The sequence below is a fragment of the Coregonus lavaretus genome (assembly GCF_964263955.1).
Source record: "Coregonus lavaretus genome assembly, chromosome: 23".
Taxonomy (NCBI): Eukaryota; Metazoa; Chordata; class Actinopteri; order Salmoniformes; family Salmonidae; genus Coregonus; species Coregonus lavaretus.
In genome coordinates this window covers 14,584,437-14,611,581 of record NC_140010.1, presented here as the reverse complement: position 1 = coordinate 14,611,581, position 27,145 = coordinate 14,584,437, and the positions used below count along the sequence as shown (strand labels likewise).

The following is a 27,145-nucleotide window of genomic DNA, read 5'->3' as shown; positions in this document are numbered from 1 at the left end:
CTATATCATCATCGTCTTAATGAATGACCTGTGAACGGGGGAGGCATTATGACATGTGTTATAGCATATGTTGTGTCAAAGCCCTTGCCCAGGCAGATGACAGGTGACATTTCCATAAAGCCTGCTTCTTCATGAACAGTGTATTACAAATTAATTACAATACCTGCAGCCATTTTATAATGTGTAGGGCCTAATCAGAGGAAAGAAGAACGGTTTCTTATTGAGAATTTAAACAACAGAAAAATAATGCTGTATAGATGGAGGGAAATAGGGGCTAGTAAGAGGCCAGTAGAATAAATACACGGGTATTTTGAGTAAACTGTGTTGGAAACTGTTGTTTTGAATTCATAGTGATGGCTAATATTTTCAAGAGTACACAATCAGTGTCGAGTAGCTACTGTAAGGGTACCCTGATACTGGTTCCAGTGAGTATCACTACGATAAGTTGCTTGGATAAAAGTGTCTGCTAAATAGCATTTATTATATTTATTAGTAGGCCATTTTTATAGATGGCAAACGATCAATTACAGAAGAAATGTATGAAAATGTCAGTTTACAGTCTTTTACCTTTGTCCAACAATACCCAAGCTGTTTAGAAAATTAAATACAAGTAATTTGAATTTCATTTCCTCTGTCATTGATTTGAAATTGCCATATTTCACCATATTTCACCATGTCCGCGTGATTGTTCTGTTTTCCAGAGTCGGAGGAGTCGTTTGAGTTCACCATAGTGTCTCTGACGGGCCAGATGTGGCACTTTGAAGCGTCTACGTTTGAGGAGAGAGAGCTGTGGGTCACAGCCATTGAGAGCCAGATCTTTGCCAGCCTGCAGTCCTGTGAGAGCATGAAGAACAAGGTGGGCATGAGAGACAGTGAGGAAGGAGACAGTGGGTCTGTCCGGTCATGATTAGTTTAGGCCCAAGGGTTTTTCATGACCAAGTTACTTGACCAGGAAAGTCTCTGGTTGCTAATCAGTATGTGTGAATGCAAAATTCTCTCTGGGCTCTTCTCCTCTCTCCCCCCTCGCCCCCCTCCCTCTCTCTGAGCTGCCATGTGTTGGGCTGTGTCAGACAGGTGCAGTGCAGTGTGGGGGAGCTCTTATTAGAGCTGACAGACTTCAGAGATGGGAACACGGCCTGTGTCAGAACACAGGGGAGGAGGCGCAACGCAACACTGACTCATTTTCATCTAATACTTTGTCTGTTCTCTCTCTCTCCCTCCCTCCCTCCCACCTCTCCCTTTCTTCTGTATCCCCCTCTCTCTCTCTCTCTCCCTCTCTGTCTTTACCTCCCCCTCTTTCAGTGATCACCCGTCCTTCAAAGCCTCCAGTCCTCCCTCCTCTCTTCCCTTCTGTTGTTGTTGTGTGATGTGTATCCAGCTGAAATCCTCCCTCCTCCATTCTCTCACTGTAAAGTCATGATGCCTCACACACAGAGTCCCTCTCTCCTCTCTGCTCTCCTGCAGTCTCGGTTAGGCAGCCAAAGTGACGCGGCGTCCATTCAGTCCATAAGGAACGTGAGAGGGAACAGCTTCTGTGTGGACTGTGATGCAGCCAGTGAGTACAGTACCTTGTTAACATCATCAGAGCTATATGTCAATGATTCCCACGATGTTAAGTGCCAGGTACTGTACACTACATGACAAAGAGAGCATAGATGATAAGCAGACTTGGGATGTTTGTACAATGCTGTAAGTCTCTCTCACTGTTTTCTCCTTTCTCCTCTCTCTTTTTCTCCCTCATCCTCCTGTTTTCTCCTCCTCCTCTCCCAGACCCTGACTGGGCCAGTCTGAACCTGGGGGCTCTGATCTGTATAGAGTGTTCAGGGATCCACAGGAACCTGGGGACCCACCTGTCAAGGGTGAGGTCTCTGGACCTGGATGACTGGCCTGTGGAGCTCAGCATGGTGCTGATGGCTATAGGCAACACCATGGCCAACAGTGTCTGGGAGGGGGCCCTGGAGGGGTACACCAAGGTGGGCGCTGACAGCACCAGGTCAGTACCCCACATCTGTCTGTTTGGTGTGGGTTTCTTTGTGTGTCTGTACTGTATGTCTACCGGTCTACAGGTCTATTCATCTGTCTTCTGGTTTACTGGTCAGTACCCCTCATATGTTTGTCTGTCTGTCCACATGAATAATGGTAAGTGTGAGTGTGTGACATCACTTTGCACATACCTGCTAAATGCCCCTGACCAGCACCAAGTAAACCAAGGTCTGGTCCCCTCTTCTCTCTCCCAAGTGAGGGTTGTTTGTCTCTGGGTGACAGTTGAGGCCCACCATGTCTCTCTGACTAATGACCCTGTGTGTGGATGAGCAGGTAATTAAGGAGCCCATTATGGTGTTAGAGCCCACCCCAGGGGCCGAGCCCCAGGACCCATCAAGGCCCTGTCACACATCCATCACACAGGGCCCGGCTGCCATCACTCTCTGTCCCACTGTAGAAGACCGGTCTGTAGTTTCTGTATTGTTGGTGACCTACATTAAGAGAAGATGTAAAGATATACTACTCAAGTGCTAAACGGCTTGGTTTTTCATCTGTTGGTCTCATTGTTACCATTTATTGTACTGCAGTCACTGAGATTGAATAGGCATTTTAAATGACTGATTTTCAGAGGAAAGCAGCATTTCTTAATATCTCATAGGTAATCGTTGATCAATGATTATTAAAATGCCGGTATCTATTTGTTGGTAGAGATCTGGACAAAAGAGGAATAATTGTTTTATCAGAAATCCCATGAAGAACGAGGATGCCATTATCTCGGCCCTGCTCCTATATCACCACAAAGCATCTATTGTGCAAATTTAGGAGACAAAAAGGTGAATGAATATATTATCTTGATTCTGATCCAAACCATATAAATCTTACTTTGTTGTCTCGTCTATAGAGATTGAACATTAAGATTAAACTTCAAGATTGTTCTATATCTATGGTTTCATCATCATAATCTTCCCTTGGACTTGAAGTGGTTCTGATGTTAACTGTGTCCCTGTGGTGACATGGAGCAGCTTTATGATGGAACCCAGGCAGCTGGTGTAGCGTTCCCACCCCACCTCCTACTAAACATTAGTGACACATAATTTAAATGACTCAGTAACTAGCCTACCTGAAGATGAGCCTCACATCTGATTGAATGTCTCCTGCAACACTAGTTCTGCCCGCTCGCTCCTCAACTTTTTGAAATGTTAACTTAAAAGCCATTCATCCACAAGATTGGTTTACAGATTTAGAAATTCTTATGTGAAAGACGATTGTACAGATTTGCGTTATAGTCAATATCAACAATTGTCAGTACTCATCATGTAGGCTAGTTTTGTGGTGGGACCAATACATTTTGTATTTTTGATCAGACTTCTCCAGTGCCATCAACAGCATTCAGAGGTAGTTTAGATGTATCACCCAATAATTTGATTAATATATTTTCTTTTTATATATATTGGTATGCCATAAATGGTGTGTGTACATCAATAGATCATGATGACATACATTTCTCCTGGGCCATAAATCTCAAGAAATACAGTGCTGGGATCTTTCTCCAGTCAGCATATTGGAGGGGAGTTGTTCCTTTAATTAGTGTCTGCCGGTCGGCATGTTCTCCACACCACCTCTAATTGTCTGGCATGCACGTGAGAGGAAACACTTTATACACACACACACACTCCTCAGAGAAAACACTACAGACACACACTCCCACACTCGTGAGAGAAAACACTACCGACTATTTTGACGGGGAAGGAAGAGGGGGAATCCACCACACACCTCCCCCACCTCACCCCTCCTCCCCTGTGTCTCATTTGGGGAGGAAGATGTCCGGGAGCGTGGACGGATGTGGAAGGCTATCCCTCACCGGCGCTGTCCACTTTACTGTCACCCCTCTGTGGGTTGGAGCGCCATGCGGCGCCCTCGGCCACGGCCAGGTAATAGCTCTGCTCTGACGACCAGAGGAGAGGAGAGAGAGGAGACAAGCCCTCCTCCTCCTTCACTTTGTTTCAGAAATAATTTGCTGCTCCCACATGCCGCCTGCAGGGGCCGCGCGGTAATAAAAATGAATCACATCACTAACCTCTCCAAACCTGCGCCCTCATTTTAACTCCCTCTTTCTCGGACGGACACAGTGTCTGGGATAATGGATGTAGCATCCCTCTTTCTCATCCCTTGTTCTCAGCTGTTTTTAGAATTACGACCACAGTGTGTATGGCAGAGAGGCTGTAGTTTAGCCTTCTCTTGGATCAAGCTAAGCCATAATGAGCCTCTCTCCCCCCGGAACACCATAGTTCTCAAATCACAGACCGCAGAGCCTGTCCGGATACTCACAGGTTAGCATCAACCGCCAAGCGGCCACTCTCCAACTCTCCAAAGAGGCTTTAGAATAGCTGGCCTTGCCAGGAGCTCTGGTGGAGGTAGGGTAATTAATTTAGACAAATGAATGAGCGGAGCGGGGGTCTCCCGTCCAGTCCAGCACGGTGCCACGACGGTCTCTCCAAATTAAACCCACAGGTCACTGATTAGCCCCGCCCGCCGGGGAGACGATTCACCACTAATTACCCAACATGCCACTGGGTTTCAGCACCAGCAAGGTAGATGGGGGAAGTTAACTAATATAGGGCCAACTGAAGCAGGTTGCTGTAGCAGGCAATTTATATAATTGAAATGATCTCTTATAGAATTCCATATAAATGAAAGAGTATATAATATAAAGTATTATTTCTACAACAGATATACACTTTTTGGCATTTTGTCTCAATCCATCTGCTTCAAGGAATAATAATTTGTGTGAGCTGGACTGGATTGAATGAGAATCATTTTGCACACAATGGTGTTTGTTGTAAGTGGATGGGTGCAGGTGTGGTGTACGTGTCATTGTCCCAGAGCTTTGTTGGAGAGGACAGGGGCAGTAGGGGTTAACAGCGAGAGCGTTTAAGGGTGTTAGTCTTTGCTGGCACAAAAACACAGCCACTCCATCATGGGGACGGTGACAACCTCATTAATGTCACAATATATTCAACTCATCCTGCCCTGCCTGCCGCTAGCCCAGGGCTAACAGATGCTCCTCTACTGGCCTCTCAATAGAACGACTGGCCAAACCACTCAACCAGACTGCTCAACCCCAACAAAACAACAGTTTCATTCTAGAACCAAACTATAGAACCATAATCTCTGAGCCAACATTATATATGCATGAGTGAAGAAATATCGGGTTTATCCTAGATAAATAGATAGATAGATAGATAGATAGATAGATAGATAGATAGATAGATGTTTAGCCTCAGCCCAAACTGTGTCGTCATTACCAGCTGTTGTCTTAGCTCTCTCAAATTACACCTTGATTGCTTTATGCCTCTCTCCCTTGTTAATATGGTTAGCTTATTGTTGTTTCGGTTATTTCTAATTGTACTATTTCACTGTAGATCCCCCAGCCCAGCTAAACCTGCCTTAGATAGCCCCTTTGTCCCACCCCACATACACGCGGAGACCGACTCAATTGGTGCCTCCAGTGATGCTATCTCTTTCATTGTTACCCAACGCTTAGGTTTACCTCCACTTTACTCATATCCTTCCATATCCTTGTCTGTACATAATGCCCTGAATCTTTTCTACAACGCCTGGAAATCTGCCCCCTTTATTCTATGTACCCAACGCACTAGAAGACCAGTTCTTAAAGCCTTTAGCCGTATCCTTATTCTAGTCCTCCTCTGTTCCTCTGGTGATGTAGAGGCTAACCCAGGCCCTGCAGCCCTCAGTATCACTCCTACTCCCCAGGCGCTATCATTTGCTGACTTCTGTAATCGCAAAAGTCTTGGTTTCTTGCACGTAAATATCAGAAGTCTACTTCCTAAGTTTGAGTTATTCACTGCGTTAGCACACTCCGCCAACCCTGATGTTCTAGCAGTGTCTGAATCCTGGCTTAGGAAGGCCACCAAAAATTCTGAAATTTCCATCCCCAACTATAACATTTTCCGTCTAGATAGAACTGCCAAAGGGGGTGGAGTTGCAATCTACTGTAGAGATAGCCTGCAGAGCTCTATCATACTATCCAGGTCTGTGCCCAAACAGTTTGAGCTTCTACTTCTAAAAATCCATCTTTCCAGAAATAAGTCTCTCACTGTTGCCGCTTGCTACAGACGCCCCTCAGCCCCCAGCTGTGCCCTGGATACCATATGTGAATTGATTGCCCCCCATTTATCCTCAGAGTTCGTACTGCTTGGTGACCTAAATTGGGATATGCTTAACACCCCGGCCATCCTACAATCCAAACTAGATGCCCTCAATCTCACACAAATTATCAACGAACCTACCAGGTACAACCCTACATCCATAAACATGGGGACCCTCATAGATATCATCCTGACTAACTTACCCTCTAAATACACCTCCGCTGTCTTCAACCAGGATCTCAGCGATCACTGCCTTATTGCCTGCGTCCGTAACGGGTCCGCGGTCAAACGACCACCCCTCATCACTGTCAAACGCTCCCTAAAACACTTTAGCGAGCAGGCCTTCCTAATTGACCTGGCCCAGGTATCCTGGATGGATATAGATCTCATTCCGTCAGTAGAGGATGCCTGGTTGTTCTTTAAAAGTAATTTCCTCTCAATCTTAAATAAACATGCCCCATTCAAAAAATACAGAACTAAGAACAGATATAGCCCCTGGTTCTCCTCAGACTTGACTGCCCTTGACCAGCACAAAAACATCCTGTGGCGTACTGCATTAGCATCAAATAGCCCCCGCGATATGCAACTTTTCAGGGAAGTTAGGAACCAATATACACAAGCAGTCAGGAAAGCAAAGGCTAACTTTTTCTAACAGAAATGTGCATCCTGTAGCACTAACTCCAAAAAGTTTTGGGACACTGTAAAGTCCATGGAGAATAAGAGCACTTCCTCCCAGCTGCCCACTGCACTGAGGCTAGGAAACACTATCACCACCGATAAATCTACAATAATCGAGAATTTCAACAAGCATTTTGCTACGGCTGGCCATGCTTTCCACCTGGCTACCACTACCCCGGCCACCAACTCTGCACCCTCCGCTGCAACTTGCCCATGCCCCCCCCCCCCCCCCCCCGCTTCTCCTTCACACAAATTCAGACAGCTGATGTTCTGAAAGATCTGCAAAATCTGGACCCCTACAAATCAGATGGGCTAGACAATCTGGACCCTTTCTTTCTAAAACTAGCCGCCAAAATTGTCGCAACCCCTATTACTAGCCTGTTCAACCTCTCTTTCGTAACGTCTGAGATCCCCAGAGATTGGAAAGCTGCCGCGGTCATCCCCCTCTTCAAAGGGGGTGACACTCTAGATCCAAACTGTTACAGACCTATATAAATCCTGCCCTGCCTTTCGAAAGTATTTGAAAGCCAAGTTAACAAACAGATCACCAACCATTTCGAATCCCACCGTACCTTCTCCGCTATGCAATCCGGTTTCCGAGCTGGTCATGGGTGCACTTCAGCCACGCTCAAGGTCCTAAACGATATTATAACCGCGATCGATAATAGACAGTACTGTGCAGCCGTCTTCATCGACCTGGCCAAGGCTTTCGACTCTGTCAACCACCGCATTCTTATTGGCAGACTAAATAGCCTTGGTTTCTCAAATGACTGCCTCGCCTGGTTCACCAACTACTTCTCAGATAGAGTTCAATGTGTCAAATCGGAGGGCCTGTTGTCTGGACCTATGGCAGTCTCTATGGGGGTGCCACAGGGTTCAATTCTTGGGCCGACTCTTTTCTCCGTGTATATCAATGATGTCGCTCTTGCTGCTGGTGACTCTCAGATCCACCTCTACGCAGACGACACCATTTTGTATACATCTGGCCCTTCATTGGACACTGTGTTAACAAACCTCCAAACGAGCTTCAATGCCATACAACACTCCTTCAGTAGCCTCCAACTGCTCTTAAACACTAGTAAAACTAAATGCATGCTCTTCAATCGAACGCTGCTGGCACCCGCCCACCCGACTAGAATCACCACTCTCGACGGGTCTGACCTAGAGTATGTGGACAACTACAAATACCTAGGTGTCTGGTTAGACTGTAAACTCTCCTTCCAGACTCACATTAAGAATCTCCAATCCAAAGTTAAATCTAGAATCGGCTTCCTATTTCGCAACAAAGCCTCCTTCACTCATGCTGCCAAACATGCCCTCGTAAAACTGACTATCCTACCGATCCTTGACTTCGGCGATGTCATTTACAAAATAGCCTCCAACACTCTACTCAGCAAATTGGATGTAGTCTATCACGGTGCCATCCGTTTTGTCTCCAAAGCCCCATACACTACCCACCACTGTGACCTGTACGCTCTTGTTGGCTGGTCCTCACTACATGTTTGTCGTCAAACCCACTGGCTCCAGGCCATCTATAAATCACTGCTAGGCAAATCCCCGCCTTATCTTAGCTCATTGGTCACCATAGCAGCACCCACCCGTAGTCTGCGCTCCAGCAGGTATATCTCACTGGTCATTCCCAAAGCCAACACCTCCTTTGGCCGCCATTCCTTCCAGTTCTCTGCTGCCAATGACTGGAACGAATTGCAAAAATCTCTGAAGCTGGAGACTCTTATCTCCCTCACTAACTTTAAGCATCAGTTGTCAGAGCACCTTACCGATCACTGCACATGTACACAGCCCATCTGAAATTAGCCCACCCAACTACCTCATCCATATATTGTTATTTATTTTGCTCTTTTGCACTCCAGTATCTCTATTTGCACATAATCTCTTGCACATCTAGCATTCCAGTGTTAATACTAATTGTAATTATTTTGCACTATAGCCTATTTATTGCCTTACCTCCATAACTTGCTACATTTGCACACACTGTATATATATTTTCTGTTGTATTTTATGACCTTATGTTTTTTTTACCCCATATGTAACTCTGTGTTGTTGTTTTTATCGCACTGCTTTGCTTTATCTTGGCCAGGTCGCAGTTGTAAATGAGAACTTGTTCTCAACTGGCTTACCTGGTTAAATAAAGGTGAAATAAAATAAAATAGATAGATAGATAGATAGATAGATAGATAGATAGATAGATAGATAGATAGATAGATAGATAGATAGATAGATAGATAGATAGATAGATAGATAGATAGATAGGTAGGTAGATAGATGTTTCTTATGTAGTTGTTATTCTTGGTTGAGGACAGTGCTTGACTTAGACTGAAATAGGTGCCGGTACTCATTTCGAAGCCGCTGTTGTTTATATTTAGGTGCAGGAGCGATACTTTTGAGCTAATATTCTATAAGAGGAACAGGAGCTCAAGCAGTAGACCATTTGAGGTGCCGGTACGCCACTCCGGTGAGCTCCTGCCCAAGTCTAGCACTGGTTGAGGATAACGTCTAAACTGTACCCCTTTTGTTGACTGTAGGGAGTCTTATTTAGGAGTTCTACTGTTGACATTTACTGGGTTGTTCTCTCATTTCTCGCTCCTAGCAACCTTTGAAGCTCTGGGGCCCTGCTTTCTGTCCATTGTGGGTGATTCTTTTTTTTGCGCTTTCATTTTCCTCACTTTCTGCCCCATTCACCCAGCTTTCTCTCTCTCTCTCTCAATTCAATTCAAAGGGCTTTCTTTATTGGCATGGAAAACATGTTTAAATTGTCAAAGCAAGTGGAATAGATAATAAACAAAAGTGAAATAAACAATCAGAAATGAACAGTAAACATTACACTCCCAAAGGTTTCAAAAGAATATAGACATTTCAAATGTTATTTTATGGCTATGTACAGTGTTGTAACAATGTGCAAATACAGTGCACCCCGTAGTTATTGGAACAGTGTACAAGCATTTTTTCCTCCTTTGGCTCTATACTCCAAAAGTTTGGATTTGAATAATGATAATGATGAGTGAGAAAGTTACAGACGCACAAATATCATACCCCCAATATATGCTAACCTCTCACCATTACAATAACAGGGGAGGTTAGCATTTTTGGGGGAGGGGTTTGATATTTGTGCATCTGTAACTTTCTCACTCGTCATTATTCACGATTCATTCAGGATTATCCGTTATCATGGCATCTACATTAATGTAGAAGTGTTTAGAAACATATTCAGTTCTTATTTACAATAAAAGTGACTCTAAAATGACACTGTTGTCCCGTGAGGCTAAGTTGGTAGAGTATGGCGCTTGCAATGCCAGGGTTGTGGGTTCGATTCCCCACGGGGGACCAGTACAAAGTACAAAACATTTATGCACTCACTACTGTAAATGTCACGGTTCAGACAGACGACCAGAGGACCACAATTGCGTCACACCAGAAAGTTTATTAAACTTAAGGGGAAAAGGGAAGTAGGGAGTGAATGAAGGCTCCAGGGGTAACAGGGATCCCGTCCAATGCGCTGGGTCTGTGCCCCCCCCAGTGGCAGCGATGCGTCCTATGAAGCCGGTGGTGGGTGGTCCAGAAGTCCTGGGGGGGGGAGACACAGACACAACAGGGCGGAATGAAACCAGGCAGCAGTACAGTTCAAGGGAAATCCAAAATACGTAGTAGCAAGGCAGAAGGCTGGTCAGAGTTACCGGGATTGAAGAGTAGTCAGGAGTCGTAATGGCAGAAGCAGGTCTGGATCTCCTGAGGCAGAAGAGTATCCAAAAAACAGGCAGGTCCGGGGTCACAAAACCAGGGTGAGCCAGAAGCGCGAGCAAACAGGTTCCGGGTGTGAGCTTTGCAGACGATCTGACACCGGAGAGCTGAAAGACAGGGCCTTAAATACTGGGAGAGGTAGTGGGTAATGCAGCGCAGCTGGCAGAGTAATTAGAGCAGAGCAGAGCAGGGACAGGTGGAGCTAGTTAGGCTGAGTAGAGAGAGTGGTGAGCAGAGTGGAAGAAAATTAAGGTGGTAACCCGGTGGAGTGAGAGGCCCATGACAGAACCCCCCCCCCAAGGGACGGCCCCAGAAGTCCCAAGAGCAACACCACGCCGGGCGGGAGGAGGGGAGCCGGAGGAGGGCTAGAACTCCTCCGAACGGTCCGAGTGAACGTCCTCATCCTCGGAGGAAGCCGGAGGGCCGTGGTCGGGAGATGGGACAGGTCCCGAGACAGGATCAGGCACAGGACAGGAAGCCGAGCGGGCCGGACGGTTAGGGACCCCTCTGGGGCGGCCCCTACGGATTGCAGGTTGATCAGGATGCCGTTGGTGGAAAGCGGTGATGAGAGTCCTATCCACAATCCGACTAGCTGGCACCCAGGTCCTCTCCTCAGGTCCATAGCCCTCCCAGTCAATGAGGTACTGGAGACCCCTACCCCTCCGTCTGGACCGAAGCAGGCGGCGGACGGTGTAAACCAGACCACCATCGACGAGCCGTGGAGGAGGAGGACCAGGCGCAGCAGGGACCAGCGGACTCTCATGGATGGGCTTAATCTTAGACACATGGAAAGTGGGGTGCACCCTCAGGGAATTAGGCAGTTGGAGCCGGACAGCAGTTGGGCTAATCACTCTTATGATAGGGAATGGGCCAATGAACCGAGGTGCCAGCTTCTGCGACTCCACCCTGAGTGGCAGGTTCTTCGATGACAACCACACCCTTTGACCAACATGGTAGGTGGGAGCAGGAATTCTCCGACGGTTGGCCCCGGTAGTGTAGCTGGCAACGGATCTGAGGAGTGTGGCTCGGGCTTGTGACCAGGTGCGGCGACATCGACGGGCAAAAGCAAGTGCAGATGGGCAAGTAACCTCCTCTTCCTGGCTGGCAAATAGAGGAGGCTGGTATCCATAAACACATTGGAAAGGGGACATACCGATGGCAGAGCAGGTCAGAGAATTGTGTGCGTACTCCACCCATGTCAATTGCTGCGACCAGGAGTGGGGGTTGCGTGAAGTCATGCATCGCAGTGCCTTCTCGAGCTCCTGATTAGCCCGCTCTGACTGCCCATTGGATTGGGGATGGAATCCGGAAGTCAGACTGACTGTGGCTCCCAGCAGGTGACAGAACTCCTTCCAAAAAGCGGAGGAGAATTGTGGACCACGGTCAGAAACTACATCCTTTGGCAGTCCGTGGATCCGGAAGACGTGTTCCAGGACCACCTGGGCGGTCTCCTTGGCGGTTGGGAGCTTGGGGAGGGGAATGAAGTGTGCCATCTTGCTGAAACGGTCAACGATGGTGAGAATGACGGTCATGCCACTTGAAGGGGGCAGCCCCGTGACAAAGTCAAGGGCGATGTGAGACCAGGGACGTCTGGGCACAGGCAGGGGCTGCAGCAATCCGGCTGGGGGCTGGCAGGACGACTTGTGTTGGTTGCAGATGGGGCAGGCTTGGACGAATTCCCGTACATCCTTCCTCAGAGAGGGCCACCAGAACCTCTGGGCGAGCAGGTTGTAAGTGCGGGTGGAGCCAGGGTGACAAGCTAGGCGGGAGTCATGTCCCCACTGAACGACCTGGGACCTCAGGTCTTCGGGGACAAAAAGGCGGTCAGCTGGGCAAGTGCTGGGACCTGGCTGGTTACGGAGAGCCTCCAGCACCTGTTCCTCAACAGCCCAGGTCAGAGCTGCAACGATGCAGGGACTTGGCAGAATCGACACAGGGTCCTTGGAGGGGGTGTCATCCTTCTGGAATTGACGGGAGAGGGCGTCTGGCTTGGTGTTGCGTGATCCAGGCCGGTATGACAGAGTGAAATTAAACCTGGTGAAGAACAGGGCCCAGCGGGACTGCCTGGAGTTCAACCGTTTGGCCGTGCGGATGTACTCCAAGTTCTTATGATCGGTCCAAACGAGAAATGGAATGGTGGACCCCTCCAGCCAGTGACGCCACTCCTCCAAGGCAAGCTTCACAGCCAGCAGCTCACGGTTCCCTATGTCGTAATTGCACTCAGAGGGGGACAACCGACGTGAGAAAAAGGCACAGGGATGGAGCTTCCTATCCTCCGCAGCCCACTGAGAAATCACAGCACCAACTCCCACATCCGAGGCGTCCACCTCCACAATGAATTGCCGGTCCACATCAGGCATCTGGAGGATGGGAGCGGAGGTGAACCTCACCTTGAGGGTACTGAAGGCTTTGTCGGCTGCTGGGGTCCAGGTGAAGGGTTGCTTGGTGCTGGTTAGAGCAGTGAGAGGGGCAGCAACGGTACTGTAGTTCCGGATAAACTTCCTATAGAAGTTAGCAAACCCCAGAAACTGTTGCAGCTTCTTTCTGTTCTCCGGAACTGGCCATGAAGTGACTGCTGATACTTTGGCAGGATCCATTTGGATACTTCCCTCTGCCACTATGTACCCCAGGAAGGCCACTGTCTTGACGTGAAACTCACATTTCTCTGCCTTGGCGTAGAGGGAATTCTCCAGAAGACGATGAAGGACTTGCTGGACATGGCGGGTGTGTTCAGACAGGTTTCTGGAGTAGATTAAGATGTCATCCAGGTAAACGAAGACAAACTTGTTTAACATGTCCCGCAGTACATCATTCACTAGAGCCTGGAACACAGCAGGAGCATTGGTGAGGCCAAAAGGCATAACCAGATACTCGTAGTGGCCTGTTGGTGTATTGAATGCGGTTTTCCATTCATCTCCCTCCCGGATCCGCACTAGGTGGTAAGCGTTTCTGAGATCCAACTTGGTAAAAACAGTGGCTCCCTGGAGCAACTCAAAAGCAGAGGTGAGCAGAGGCAGAGGGTAACGGTTTTTCACTGTGATGTCGTTGAGTCCCCTGTAGTCGATGCAGGGGCGAAGAGATCCGTCCTTCTTCCCCACAAAGAAGAAGCCAGCACCAGCAGGAGATGAAGATGAACGGATTAATCCTGCGGACAGAGAGCCATTGATGTAGTCCTCCATGGACTTTCTTTCAGGAGCAGACAACGAATAAAGACGACCCTTTGGAGGAGCTGTTCCAGGGAGGAGGTCGATGGCACAGTCGTACGGTCGGTGAGGGGGCAGAGATGTGGCTCTTGCTTTGTTAAACACCTCTCTGAGACCATGGTAGCATTCTGGGACATTGGAGAGGTCAGGAGCGGAGTTAGTAGGTACTGGCCGAGGGGGTAGTGCGGCAGCAAGCAGGCAGGTTCGGTGGCAGTCCTCTCCCCACTCCCTGATCACCCCGGTCACCCAGTCGAGCTGAGGGTTGTGCCGGCGGAGCCATGGGTAACCCAGGATGAGGGGTTGGCCTGGAGAGGGGAGCAGGTGAAACTGGATAGTTTCTTGATGGTTTCCGGACAGACCCATCGAGACCGGGGCCGTGACATGAGTGACCGATCCGAGTAAGTGTCCGTCCAGTGCCCGGGCAGGAATAGGAGGTGTCAAACGGAGGTTCTCCAGTCCCAGTTGGCGTGCCAGCTTGATGTCCATTATGTTGGCTTCGGCGCCAGAATCCACCAGAGCAGCCAGGGTGTGAGTTGAGTCAGAGAGGCGGAGGTGAACTTGCAGCAGGGGTTTGCGGTCGGAGGACTGGATGGTCATTGAACTCAACCGGACTCCCCCTATGCCCGGTGAGCTTCGGCCCTTTAAAGGGCAGGTTACCACACGATGTCCATCACCTCCACAATAGAGGCAGAGGTTTGAGGTGAAGCGGCGCTGGCGCTCTGCAGGAGTGAGGGAGGCTCGCCCAATCTCCATAGGCTCAGACTGATCAAGCTGACCTGGGTGAGTGGCAGTAGATGACAGGAGCCCAGTCGGATCTCTCCGAATGCCGGTAGTAGGTGGACCTTGGCGCCCCCTCTCACGACGACGGGTCTGTATCCTTCTGTCGATCCTGACAGTCAGTGCGATGGCTTCATCAAGAGTGGAAGGCAGTTCATGGGAGACCAACTCGTCCTTGATATAGTCAGCCAAACTATGGAAGAACGCGTCCACCAACGATGGTGTGTTCCAAGAACTTCGTCTAGCCAGGGTTCGGAAGTCGATGGAATGGTCTGCGACTGTACGTCTGCCTTGTCGAATACTGAACAGTTCACGAGACGCCTCTGCAGTGGGTGAATCCAGGTCAAACACCTTCAGCATCTCCTCAGCAAACAGGTCGAAGGTTGCACATGCGGGGGTTTGACGTTCGAACTCTGCTGTTCCCCAGAGTCGAGCTCGGCCCGTCAGGTGAGTGATGGCATACCCAACTTTAGCCCCCTCCGTGGCGAAGGTCCTTGGCTGCAAGGAGAACTGAAGTCGGCAGCTAGTCAGGAATGGCCGGACCTGGGTTGAATCGCCGTTGAACCGCTCGGGGTTTCCAATCTTGGGTTCCGGAGCAGCGGCTGCAATGACCGGGGCAGGTAACTCGGGGGCTGGGCTGGTGGGCAGACTGGCTGGGGTAAGGTTGGTGAGGAGTTGAATGATCATGGCGAGTTGTTGTTGCTGCTGCTGGAACTGCTGCTCATGCTCATCGGTTTCCATGTCGGGGAAAGTGTGCGCTGAGTCCATAATGGTCAGATCGTACTGTCACGGTTCAGACAGACGACCAGAGGACCACAATTGCGTCACACCAGAAAGTTTATTAAACTTAAGGGGAAAAGGGAAGTAGGGAGTGAATGAAGGCTCCAGGGGTAACAGGGATCCCGTCCAATGCGCTGGGTCTGTGCCCCCCCCAGTGGCAGCGATGCGTCCTATGAAGCCGGTGGTGGGTGGTCCAGAAGTCCTGGGGGGGGGAGACACAGACACAACAGGGCGGAATGAAACCAGGCAGCAGTACAGTTCAAGGGAAATCCAAAATACGTAGTAGCAAGGCAGAAGGCTGGTCAGAGTTACCGGGATTGAAGAGTAGTCAGGAGTCGTAATGGCAGAAGCAGGTCTGGATCTCCTGAGGCAGAAGAGTATCCAAAAAACAGGCAGGTCCGGGGTCACAAAACCAGGGTGAGCCAGAAGCGCGAGCAAACAGGTTCCGGGTGTGAGCTTTGCAGACGATCTGACACCGGAGAGCTGAAAGACAGGGCCTTAAATACTGGGAGAGGTAGTGGGTAATGCAGCGCAGCTGGCAGAGTAATTAGAGCAGAGCAGAGCAGGGACAGGTGGAGCTAGTTAGGCTGAGTAGAGAGAGTGGTGAGCAGAGTGGAAGAAAATTAAGGTGGTAACCCGGTGGAGTGAGAGGCCCATGACAGTAAATCACTCTGGATAAGAGCGTCTGCTAAATGACTAAAATGTAATTGTGCAATGCATTATTTACCATTCATTTCTACTGGGAACAAAATAATCTGAAACGCAACCAAAACAAACAGCAAGTGCATCCAACAAATTTGTAGAGTCACAAGCTTGATGTAGTCATTGCGCGCTATGAATATGGGACCAAATACTAAACTGTTTACTACTTTAATACACATATAAGGGAATTTGTCCCAATACTTTTGCTCCCCTAAAATGGGGAGACTATGTACAAAAAGTGCAGTAATTTCTAAACGGTTCACCCGGTATGGATTAAAATACCCTCAAATTAAAGCTGACAGTCTCACAGTCATTGTTAGATTTAGAATCCAAACTTTTTAAGTATAGAGCCAAAAGAAGAAAAAAGGGAAAATAAATCGACAGATAAATATAGTTTGTATTTACAATGGTGTTTGTGGTTCACTGGTTGCCCTTTTCTTGTGGCAACAGGTCACAAATATTGCTGCTGTGATGGCACACTGTGCTATTTCACCTAATAAATATGGGAGTTTATCAAAATTGGACTTGTTGTCGAATTATTTGTGGCTCTGTGTAATCTGAGGGAAATATGTGTCTCTAATATGGTGATACTTTTGGCAGAAGGTTAGGAAGTGCAGCTCAGTTTCTACCTCATGTTGTGGGCAGTGTGCAGATAGCCTATCTTCTCTCAAGAGCCAGGTCTGCCTACAGCGGCCTCTCTCAATAGTAAGGCTATGTTCACTGAGTCTGTACATAGTCAAAGCTTTCCTTAATTTTGGGTCACAGTGGTCAGGTATTCTGCCACTGTGTACTCTTTGTTTAGGGCCAAATAGCATTCCTCTCTCTCGCTCTTTCTCTCTCTCAATATGTGTAAGTGAAACTGCCGGCTGTTGCATGGGAATTGCTCCTATACAGGCCGCCCCCTCCCACTGTGAGGGGTGTTTAGATTGCTAGTCCCCCCCTCCACCACTCCTTCTCTCTCTGTGCATCTATTTGATGTGAATGTTGAGGAGCAGGGAGGGGGGGGTAATGGTGGGACGGACATCCTGATTCCTCCCTTAATGTGTGGACCAATCAATGGCACCTTTATTAGAGGAGGCCTGGATTGGTCATTCTCTGGTCTTGCCTATTCACTGACACTTTACTCAATGCTACAATGGTCCCGCCCCATCTGTCTCAGTCTCTCTTTCCCCCAATAAATCCCTATTTGGCTTTGTCTTTGGAGCTTGACTAATTATCCTTGTTTGTTCCCCTTTATGTGGATCCAGTCATGTGTTGTTGACTCCGTGGGCTGGGTTGAGGAGAATTATTCCGCCATTTGCCACTTAATTAAGTGGAGGTAAGAATCCTTTGCTCAGCTCAGGAACTAAACAAGCAGAATCTAACAGCCTATTTTTCCGTGTTCTTTGATCTTATGAGAGACCCTCTGTGACTTACATTTACATTTTAGTCATTTAGCAGACGCTCTTATCCAGAGCGACTTACAGTTAGTGAATACATATTTTATTTTTTTATACTGGCCCCCTGTGGGAATCGAACCCACAACCCTGGCGTTGCAAACGCCATGCTCTATCAACTGAGCTACATTCCTGCCGGCCATTCCCTCCCCTACCCTGGACGACGCTGGGCCAATTGTGCGCCACCCATGAGTCTCCCGGTCGCAGCCGGCTGCGACAGAGCCTGGATTCGAACCAGGATCTCTAGTGGCACAGTTAGCACTGCGATGCAGTGCCTTAGACCGCTGCGCCACTCAGGAGTACAGACTACATTTTTTAAACAAAGGTCAGCTATAAGGTAAATAAATTATCATCACTGCACACAGATATAACACTGAATGACGGAGGAAATTCATGCTGCAGCAAGCACTAATGCTTTATCGTTTATAGAGACAAAATCAGAGGTTTTCATTGAGGTCTTTGCTCTCACTCTCTTTTCTGCAAGTGCCCTCTGTCCCCTAAGCAACAGAGGAATTTGGTGCAAGTATTTGCGCAAGGGTGGGGAAAGCAGTGTGTGTGTGTGTGTCAAAGGTAACCATCGGCTTGATTTCCTGAATATCATGTCCTGCTGAGAAAGTTCACTCTCTATCTCCTCTCTTTTTTCCTCTCTTTCTCCCCCTCTTTTCTCCTCTCGCTTTGACATGCTAAATCTGCTGATTTTATTTTTCTTCCTCCTGCGGAGAGGAAGTGTCCTTTTCAAGGGTCTCGGCTTTCCCCCTGACTGACTAAACCCTACCTCTGTTTGGATTGTTGTTCTATTTCAAACAAAAGATGGAGGCGGGATTACCATTTCACTTCCTTTCACACTCTACCTTTCAAGTGGTGTAGCAGCTGAGGAATTTGAGTCCCCACCACTGGCCTGGCTGGCTGCTTTCCATTTTCTTAAACAGAACTCTTTAAAGTACTAGTGTGGATGCATTTGGACCTGAAGGACTGGGATTTAGGTCTTTTTGGAAATATGTTAGGCTGATTTTGTGGCTTCAAGCCTTGTATTAACAAAGAGGATATAGGATCAGTTTAGCCTTTTAGATCATAATGAACAAGATTGTACAGGGCAGGACCTAATCCCAGATCAGCCCTCGTACTTTGAGACTGCTTTGTGAATACGGGCCCTTGCCTCCTTTCTGCGACGTTGACATCTTCTTAATGGTTCTCAGCCTTTTTGTTTCATGTAATGGCGCTAACTTTCTGCCTCATTTAGCTCATGTCAATTCACTGTGCTCTCCTCCCCCGATCTGGGATCCCATTCATTCAGTGGGTTAGCTCTCTGAAGCAAACTTTGACCAACCACCCTGTTCGACTTCATCACAAATTCCTAATTTACCCAAACAAAATCTGGTAGTATATTTGTTCAGACAATTACCCAAAATCGATCAGATATTCATTAACTTTTCACACATACTTGATCTTCAGCCTCAGAAAAGGTCTGGGGAATGTTTAAAAAAAGCCTTGGTTCCTGTGGTGCAAAGTGGAAACCAGGGGGGTGGGGGGGGGCTGTCAGCCTCCTACCCAGAGCAATACACTGGTTCTGGGTTCCCATTGATCTTCTAACAGCCTTGTCCATACATAATGACAGACTAGGGTTTGATGGAGGGCTTACACCGCTCCAATCTCCTGCCATTAGGGTTACATTGTTGCTTTCATAGCACCCCCATCCTTAAGAAAATATAATTTTTCCGTTATTGAATGTAGCACTTTTTTGAATGTAGCACAATTTGAAGAATTGCGTAAGAACTTCTAGTAACACTTAAACCGTTGAGGTATAATGCTTTATAACTTATAGCCTAAGCATGTATGCAGGCTTTAAGTGAAGTGTTAATGAACCCTGCAGTCAACATAAAACAATTTCCATTCTGCCAGTGCAATTAGCAATCCTTTAATGAGTAAATGACAGTGAGAGAGTTCAGGGTGACTGTTTTATCTGCCAGGCTGAGTGGCTTTAGCAGTTCATCAAATTCTGTGTGGATGCTGACAAAGGCAGCTGTATGGTGGCCCAGGCCTGTCAGTAGAGAAGAGAGGCTAATTAACCCCTGTAGTTAAGGCTGATGCTGCTGAAATGGAGAGCTGTGTACAGTGGGCCTGGCAGATGACATACTGTAGAAGCTCTGCTCCAATATCCACACTAGCATGTATTGGGCATGCATTTCTGATGGTATGCTGGTGTAGACATTGGAACATAGCCACGAGTCAGTCTGAGCATTGTCTTCCGACAGATGGCGTCATTCTATCACGACGCATTGCCACAAGCTATTTGTGGTTGAGTTGAATTAGACTGCTATCTAGGCCTACTGACTGACTTTGTGCAGAGTGATGTGGCGTTAGTGTCCATACATACCGGTTAGCAGACAGTCAGTGTCCTGGGGGATCCTTGTCACTCCAACCAGCGACAGAGTCGTTTGCCCCTATCAGTGTGAGCCTCTTCTCTCTGTCACTCATCCAGACGCCCAAACAACAGCCCCTTTCTACTTCTCTTATCACTCCGCCCGACGGGGTCATAGGGTCAGAGCCACACTGAGCATGCCCAACTATTCACAGTATTGATTGTAATTTTTTGGGATGGTTTGTGTGTGGGAGGGAGAAAAGAGAACTGGGGTGTCGAGATTGAAGATGTAGAGTGATAGAGAGATAGAAGTCTGACTGGCAGTGAATGGAGGGAGATGGAGCCCTCTTCTCTTCTCTTCTCCATTCTCTGACTCTATAACTGAAGGAGCCCCAGCCCCAGCTCCAGTCCCCCTCTCTGGCTGCCATTCAGGCCCATCGATCGGCCTCCCATCCCGGGCACCCCAGGGGAGGCCGGGGCCCAGGCGCTGGTAGCCTCCTTTGTGGGGGTTCCTCCAGTTATCCAGTTCAGACTGACGGCTGACAGCGCTGATAAAAACATGTCCCCCTCTCCTCCTCTCCTGTATTGTTCACAGCAGACATGCTGTTCACAATGTGTAACCTTTAGATAGCTGGCTAGACTGTAACCCTCCTGCTGCAGACGATTATCAGTGGAGGTGGGATACAGTTTCAGCATCTGACCCCTCCACTGAGCCCTTTCATCGTCAGTGTCCTGACACTCAAAGACTAGGCTTCATATTAGAGAAAATACATGCTTGAGACAATGGAGTGAGGGTTAGGATTGATCTTAAGACATCACACTGCAGTGGTCACATGTGGTCTACGCCCTATAAGTGCTGCGAAATGCAGTTACTTTAAAACCTGCCAGCATATCCTTCGACCCCAACCCCCACGATCAAAGAAGGTCCTTTTATGAAGGATTATCATGGCTTTATATTACAAACATCTAGTTATTTCATTGAAAATCCCATTTCAATCACTATTTGCGACCGGTTACCGGTTCTGAGGCGTTTGATGCTAGTTCCTACTTAAGAGTGCGGCCGTTTGAATTATTATTATTTTTAAAATCAGAAATGCCTTCTTGAACGTGAACTTTCATGTGCCTTAATTACAAACTCGTATGGCATCTGTAAATAGGATGAACAATGTGAAATTATAGCCTAGTTTAGACAAGGAGAAAGTACTGAGCTATACGGGGAGAAAGAAAGGATCCTTCCTGGTTAGTCATGATTGGCTGAGATAATGGTGTGGTTGGACATTCCCGAGAGATGAGTCCTGATTGGTTATGTCACAGACTTCTGTCTATAACAGAATGGGGGCTTCCCTGGTCAGAATATAGATCATCTTTGCTACCGCACATTTTTGGAAAGATATAGCTTTGGACAACTGCAAAAGTGTTGCTACAGCTCTCAAAAACATTGTTGCCCTGAATTTAGCTGGGTTTAATTAGAGAGACTGCTTTCTGGAGGACAAGCCATGCTGACTCACATGCGTTTACATGTGTGGGTGGGGCTAAGGTTCAAGAGGGTGTGAACGATGCTGAATGGGCTTAAACAAAGAAGAGCTCTCTAGGAAGTGTGAAAATCTCATCAAAATCTTTCAAAGGGCATTCTCTCATACTTCAGTGGGATAATAAATGTATCAACTTTTAAAGCAGCATAACTTTCCTCCAACTACAGTGGTATGATATACCACTTTGAAGATCTGAGTCTGTTCTTTCATAAAATGTAAAAGAAATAAGCAAATCACTTTCATTTGATATAAGCCTCAATAGAGAAATCTGGACACATTTTGATTATTGTTCCTTGTTTTTCGATCCTCTGTAACCAACCTCACTGACCCTCTTTAACCCTCGATGTCATCTCTCTGTGTCCTACCCCAGGGAGGAAAGGGAGCGTTGGATCCGGGCAAAGTATGAGCAGAAGCTGTTCCTTGTGGGTGTCCCCCAGTCGGACGTACCCCTGGGGCAGCAGCTGCTTCGGGCTGTGGTGGAGGACGACCTGAGGCTGGTGGTGCTGCTGCTGGCCCATGGCACCAAGGAGGAGGTCAACGAGACGTACGGGGACGGGGATGGACGCACCGCCCTGCACCTGTCCTGCGCCATGGCCAATGTGGTCATCACCCAGCTTCTCATCTGGGTGAGTAGGTTGGGCTTCGAAAGGGGATTGTTTTCAACCTTGATTAAAGGTTAATTATCTTCCTGGTTGAATAAAGGTTGAATGATTATGAATAAGATAAGATGGTTAAAGAGTTAAATAGATAGGGAAAATGTTATGGTCAGAGACAGGACTGTGTTCTGAGCATGTGACATGATCAGGAAAAACTCTTGGCTGTGGATGAAAATGGAGTGCTTTGTGAGAATCAAATGATATACTGAACTAGCTAGACCACAATGTCAACTACACCTCTCTCTGTTCCCTCAGTACGGTGTGGATGTGAAGAGTCGGGACGCGCGCGGCCAGACACCGCTGTCCTGCGCCCAGCGGGCAGGAAGTCAGGAGTGTTCTGACATCCTGCTCCAGCACGGCTGCCCCAATGACCCTGTCAGCAGCCTGACCACACCCAACATGAGCCGCCGAAACCCCGATGTTAACCCCAACCCTAATGTCAACAATAACAACGCCCTCGGTGAACTCAACCGCAGTGTCAGTATCATGTAGGACCAGGAGTGGACCTGACCGGAGCGGACCGGACTCACGGATCACCAAGGCCCCTGAACATACACACACTGTGTCCCCATAGACTACCCAGTGATCGTATTACTCTCCCAGTCCCTAGTCCTCATTCTCCTCTTACTCTGCTTCATACTATGTAACCTAGACTGAGTAACTGACAGTGGAGTTTTTTTTGTTTGCGCAACGGACAGCATAGAGATATTCCACGACGCTGAGAGAGGGGCTTACCTGGTGGACATTGTATATTGTATTTGTTTGTTGTTGTTTTTCTCATATCATCACCACAGAGGTGCATCTCTGTCAGAAATGATCATGATCAGCTTTAAAGCTTGTTATTGTTATTAAGCATCAACCAAATGAATGGCTCGAGATTTCTTCATGTTTTTGCCATTCACCCCGCCCCTCCTCCACTCTGTACTAAAACAGTTCGTTTTTATGCTTGAACATTTCCTTTCAGGTCTTCCTCTGTTGGAGCCAAACTGTGTTTTTATTGTACTGTTATATGAAATGACTAATTCCATCCATTCATGCTTCCATGCCTACCTGGAGAAAGATAAACACCTTCGTAACAGTTTGCATTAGATACTCATAAGGAACTTGGATGCACAGCACATGGTAAGTGATACCATGCATAGTCATACAGGAAAGAAGCTATTACTATAGATCATGTAATAGAGCTTACGACAAGTAAGGTCCTCCATAATCCATGTCCCACCAATATCAGAATTATTAAGGTTCTATTTGACCCAGTTATTATTGGTACTATGAAGCTATCAAATTCTTGACATGCCATTCATGTACAAAAGCAAAGCATGTCTAGATGGAAGGTCAAAAATGATTGAAATACTTTACTTGGGGGCAAAAGGTTTAAATCATAATTTGACATTTAAGAAATTATTGCACAATGGGAGAATTTTGGGAGATAGTAAAGTGAGTGGTTTGTTCCTCTTGCTAATCATCCATTATTATAAGGGAATTGATGGGTCTGTTTTATGAGCAACGGGCTGAATGTTTTTTGTAAAGATTCCTCTTCAATCAAAAATAATTCACAGGGATGTCTGAAGGATGGAAATGTTATCATTAAGACATCTTTTGTTGGAGTAATTTTTTAATGGGTTGAAGAGTGTTGATAAATACTTGACACAGATCACATATCCTAGCCCAATTTTCAAACACCTACAGGCGTAATGGAATATCTGTTCACCTCCTGTTTGGTACTCATGATACTGTTTCTTCTGTTGTTGCTGTGAACTGTGTGTGTGTGTGAGTGAGAGAATGTGAGTGAGATAAAGAGAGAGAGCAAGTGACTGAGTAAATCTTTGTAAGGACACCATTGGAAGAAAAGGTTAACATTTTATAGTTGTTTGACTAAAAGGTGTTTTCAAGTGTACATACCTAAAGTAGCTCTTCCTCCTATAAGACTTATCCTGAAACAGTGTGGATTAACTTTGACTTCTAGAGTCGTAATTTCCTCTCCAACTGACTTGACTTTAACCAACCATCCAACCCCTCCTCCTTACTCAATGGACCTAACCACGTACATTCAAGTGTCAGACTGTTGAGATAGAGACTGAACGGGTCAAGAAGGGATGAAGAGGAAAGCTGAGATGACTTGACACTCTATGGTAATTCTTCATGATAATATCATATGTATATATCATTTCTGGGACAAGACAAGATAAAGGAGGAAGGACTTTGACCACAGGAACATTCAAGTGATATTGGCATAAAGTCTATAGTGACATGTATTTGTCCTCGCTCTTCCGCCGTTTTAAGGATTGAAATTAAAACCCTGTTTTCTGGTCTTTAGTTTTACAATGGCAGTGTTTATGTTTACAGGGCAAAGGCTCTTCATATTAACCCTGGTACATTATCTATATGGTTTTGTTGATTCCCAGCGGGCATAACTGGTTGGAAATACATCAGTGTAACCATATTACAATCTGGTTGTAAACTGGTTGGAATTACATCATTTAAACCAGCTTGGCCCGGTGTATTCCCTCAGTATGTGTAGTTTATTGAAGCTCACAGAATATCAAGATGTGGTCAATCAGGAATAACCTGTAAAATACAGGGTACACTTTCATCCCTGTTGTCCTGAACTGGCCCTCAGATTCAACCAAATTACATTTAGACTGATGGTCAACAGAGCTTGTAGACAGCCTTAAGTTATAATGGTACATTGACGAGTTGTTAGGTGTAGAGTACGTGTACAAACCACCATGGCACCAACTTATTTCAATGAATTCTTGAGTACATTTCCAATTATTTCTTATAGGAGTTTAAGGTATATACTTACCTGATGCCATAGGACCGTATTCACCCTTGTAATATTTCCCTTCCCCACTACTCTTAATGTTGCCTGACTATAACCATTATTCTAAGCAAAGTGTTTTCCCCCAAAGACAGGCTGTTCTGATATGGCACCCTATTCCCTAAACAGAGCTCTATTTTTTATCAGAGCTCAATGCGGGACCAGGTGAAAAGTAGTGCTCTATAAGGGAGAAGGTTAATTACCATTTTGGACGTGCCCAGGATGTACTTTAGATATGGGTCCAATATCCTCTATGACCAGATAAGCTTCCAGAAAAACAATTGGAAATATTTTAGTTTCTGGTCACTCTTTCTTGACTTGTCAACACTATTTTTATCTTGTTAATTTTTTTCCTCTTTGTTTTTAAGCATATTTGTAGGTACTTTGGTCTCAATGTATCTATATAGGGCCCCGTGTAGCTCAGTTGGTAGAGCATGGCGCTTGCAACGCCAGGGTTGTGGGTTCGATTCCCACGGGGGGCCAGTATGAAAAAAAATGTATGCACTCACTAACTGTAAGTCGCTCTGGATAAGAGCGTCTGCTAAATGACTAAAATGTAAAATGTATATTATCTGACCATTTGAGGTACTCTGTGTATAATGATGTACATTTTACATATTTATAATGCAGTGTGTAAATATTGTTTGTTTTTTGTTTAATTTTCCCATTTAATTTTTTTCTCTGTTCACGTTCAGAACGTGAAACAAAGGGTAAAGCTAAAGAGTTACCTGCTGCGTGCTTGGACGTTTGGCTGACTGTTGACCTATTCAAACACTCCAATAAAACAATGTAGCCTTTCCTGGATTTGGGAAATAACAAAAAATGTGAAACGTGTCTCTCTCTTTGCATCTTCACTGTATCTTCTTTAAATGACTTGTGTAAGTGATGTACTTGTGTACTAGCAACATGTGAGGCACAAGCTTACATTGTAACCACTCTTAAACCAAGGGGCCACTCCCAAGGTAACATTGAAAACTCCACTGTCTTACAGAAGTCTTCCATTTTCTTAACGGCACTTCCTATCTAACCGTCTATGTGATATACTGTGATGTGCCAATATATTACATTTTGTATCAATATCCAGGATTAATACATTTAAAAGTATTATTCTACAGAATATAGATCATGGATATAGGATCATTAGCCAGCCTCACTCAGTCAGATCCATTGAAGTTAGACAGTGAAGACAACCCACTGGTGTTGGTGTGTTTCAAATGAGCATCAGTGTTGGGACACTGAAGATGGCCCATTCGTGTGTATTGTGTGTTATTATTATGTTTCAGGGGTACCAGAACGTGGCAGAGCTCAGATGCTTCCTTCCTATGCCAGCCCTTTGGCTAAATGGAGTTACCCCCTCTACCCCTCCACTTCCTGCTCATGCAGCCCCCCATTAACAGTCCCAATAGTCTCTGAGGAAGGAGAATTAAGAGAAAGAGCCAGGCTTAGTGTCAGGCAGCATGACCAGCAGCGTGACGCGGCGGCGCAAAGTGAAAGGTCTGTGTCAAGAGGAGTCAAAGCACACCACTAATCTACTCCTTATTTTCAGCTAATCTGCTCTCAGCAAATACATGGGGCTCTGTGCTTCACCTCTCTCTTTTCTCTTCTGTTGTCTTTTATTACCTGCTTGTCTTTTCTTCTTCCTTCCTCTTTGCAGACTGAGATGGTGATACAGCCACACGTGCACGCTCAAGCGCACGCACACGCACACACACACACACACACACACACACACACACAGTTAGTTGAGAAAGTATCCTATACAATATGAGTCAGCACTGTGACTTGCTAAGGAAAGGCAATATGGACAAGTGAAAACTAAAATCTGTCTCCTAATTTGAAAATTTCAGGTAGTACCTCCTCATTTCACTTCAAAACATTTTCTCCCTACTGAGCAGAACCCTGTTTTGTTATTGCATAGGAGGTAGCTAAACACTGAGGAGTGTTCTGTGCCGCCCACCTTGGCTCAGACAAATCACCTCCCAGATTGCAGAGGAGGGTTTTCCTCTGATGGATGGCTACACAAACACCTGATGAGAACATATTTGCAATATCTCCATAAAGTGTTGCACTACGTACTCACAAGGGGGCCGATTCCGACAGATGAAATGTACCCCTTTCCTATGCACGCCTTTCCTACGCACTTCTCAGTAGTTGGTATTCAGACTTACCTTATGCAGGTGTGTGATGGGCTTTGCAGGCGTAGTTCCCTTGCGCGCTGAATAATGTACATGTAATTAAATCCTCCCACTTTCTGGCCAACACATTTTCTCATGGAGTTTTCATTCAATAGTAC

The 27,145-nt window shown here is 46.6% G+C and overlaps 1 protein-coding gene across 2 annotated transcripts in view; it reads left to right on the top strand.

The window, feature by feature from the left end:
* LOC311150437 (arf-GAP with GTPase, ANK repeat and PH domain-containing protein 3-like) overlaps positions 1–24,352 on the top strand; it is a 217,243-nt gene extending 192,891 nt beyond the window's left edge. For both annotated transcript variants that reach the window (XM_084187924.1, XM_084187923.1), the window contains exons 14-18: positions 702–856; positions 1,465–1,555; positions 1,771–1,993; positions 21,746–22,001; positions 22,287–24,352. In XM_084187924.1, the coding sequence (XP_084044050.1) occupies positions 702–856; positions 1,465–1,555; positions 1,771–1,993; positions 21,746–22,001; positions 22,287–22,523 (962 nt within the window). In that variant the 3' untranslated portion in view covers positions 22,524–24,352. The remainder of the gene's footprint in view (positions 1–701; positions 857–1,464; positions 1,556–1,770; positions 1,994–21,745; positions 22,002–22,286) is intronic.
* The last annotated feature ends 2,793 nt before the right edge of the window (positions 24,353–27,145 follow it).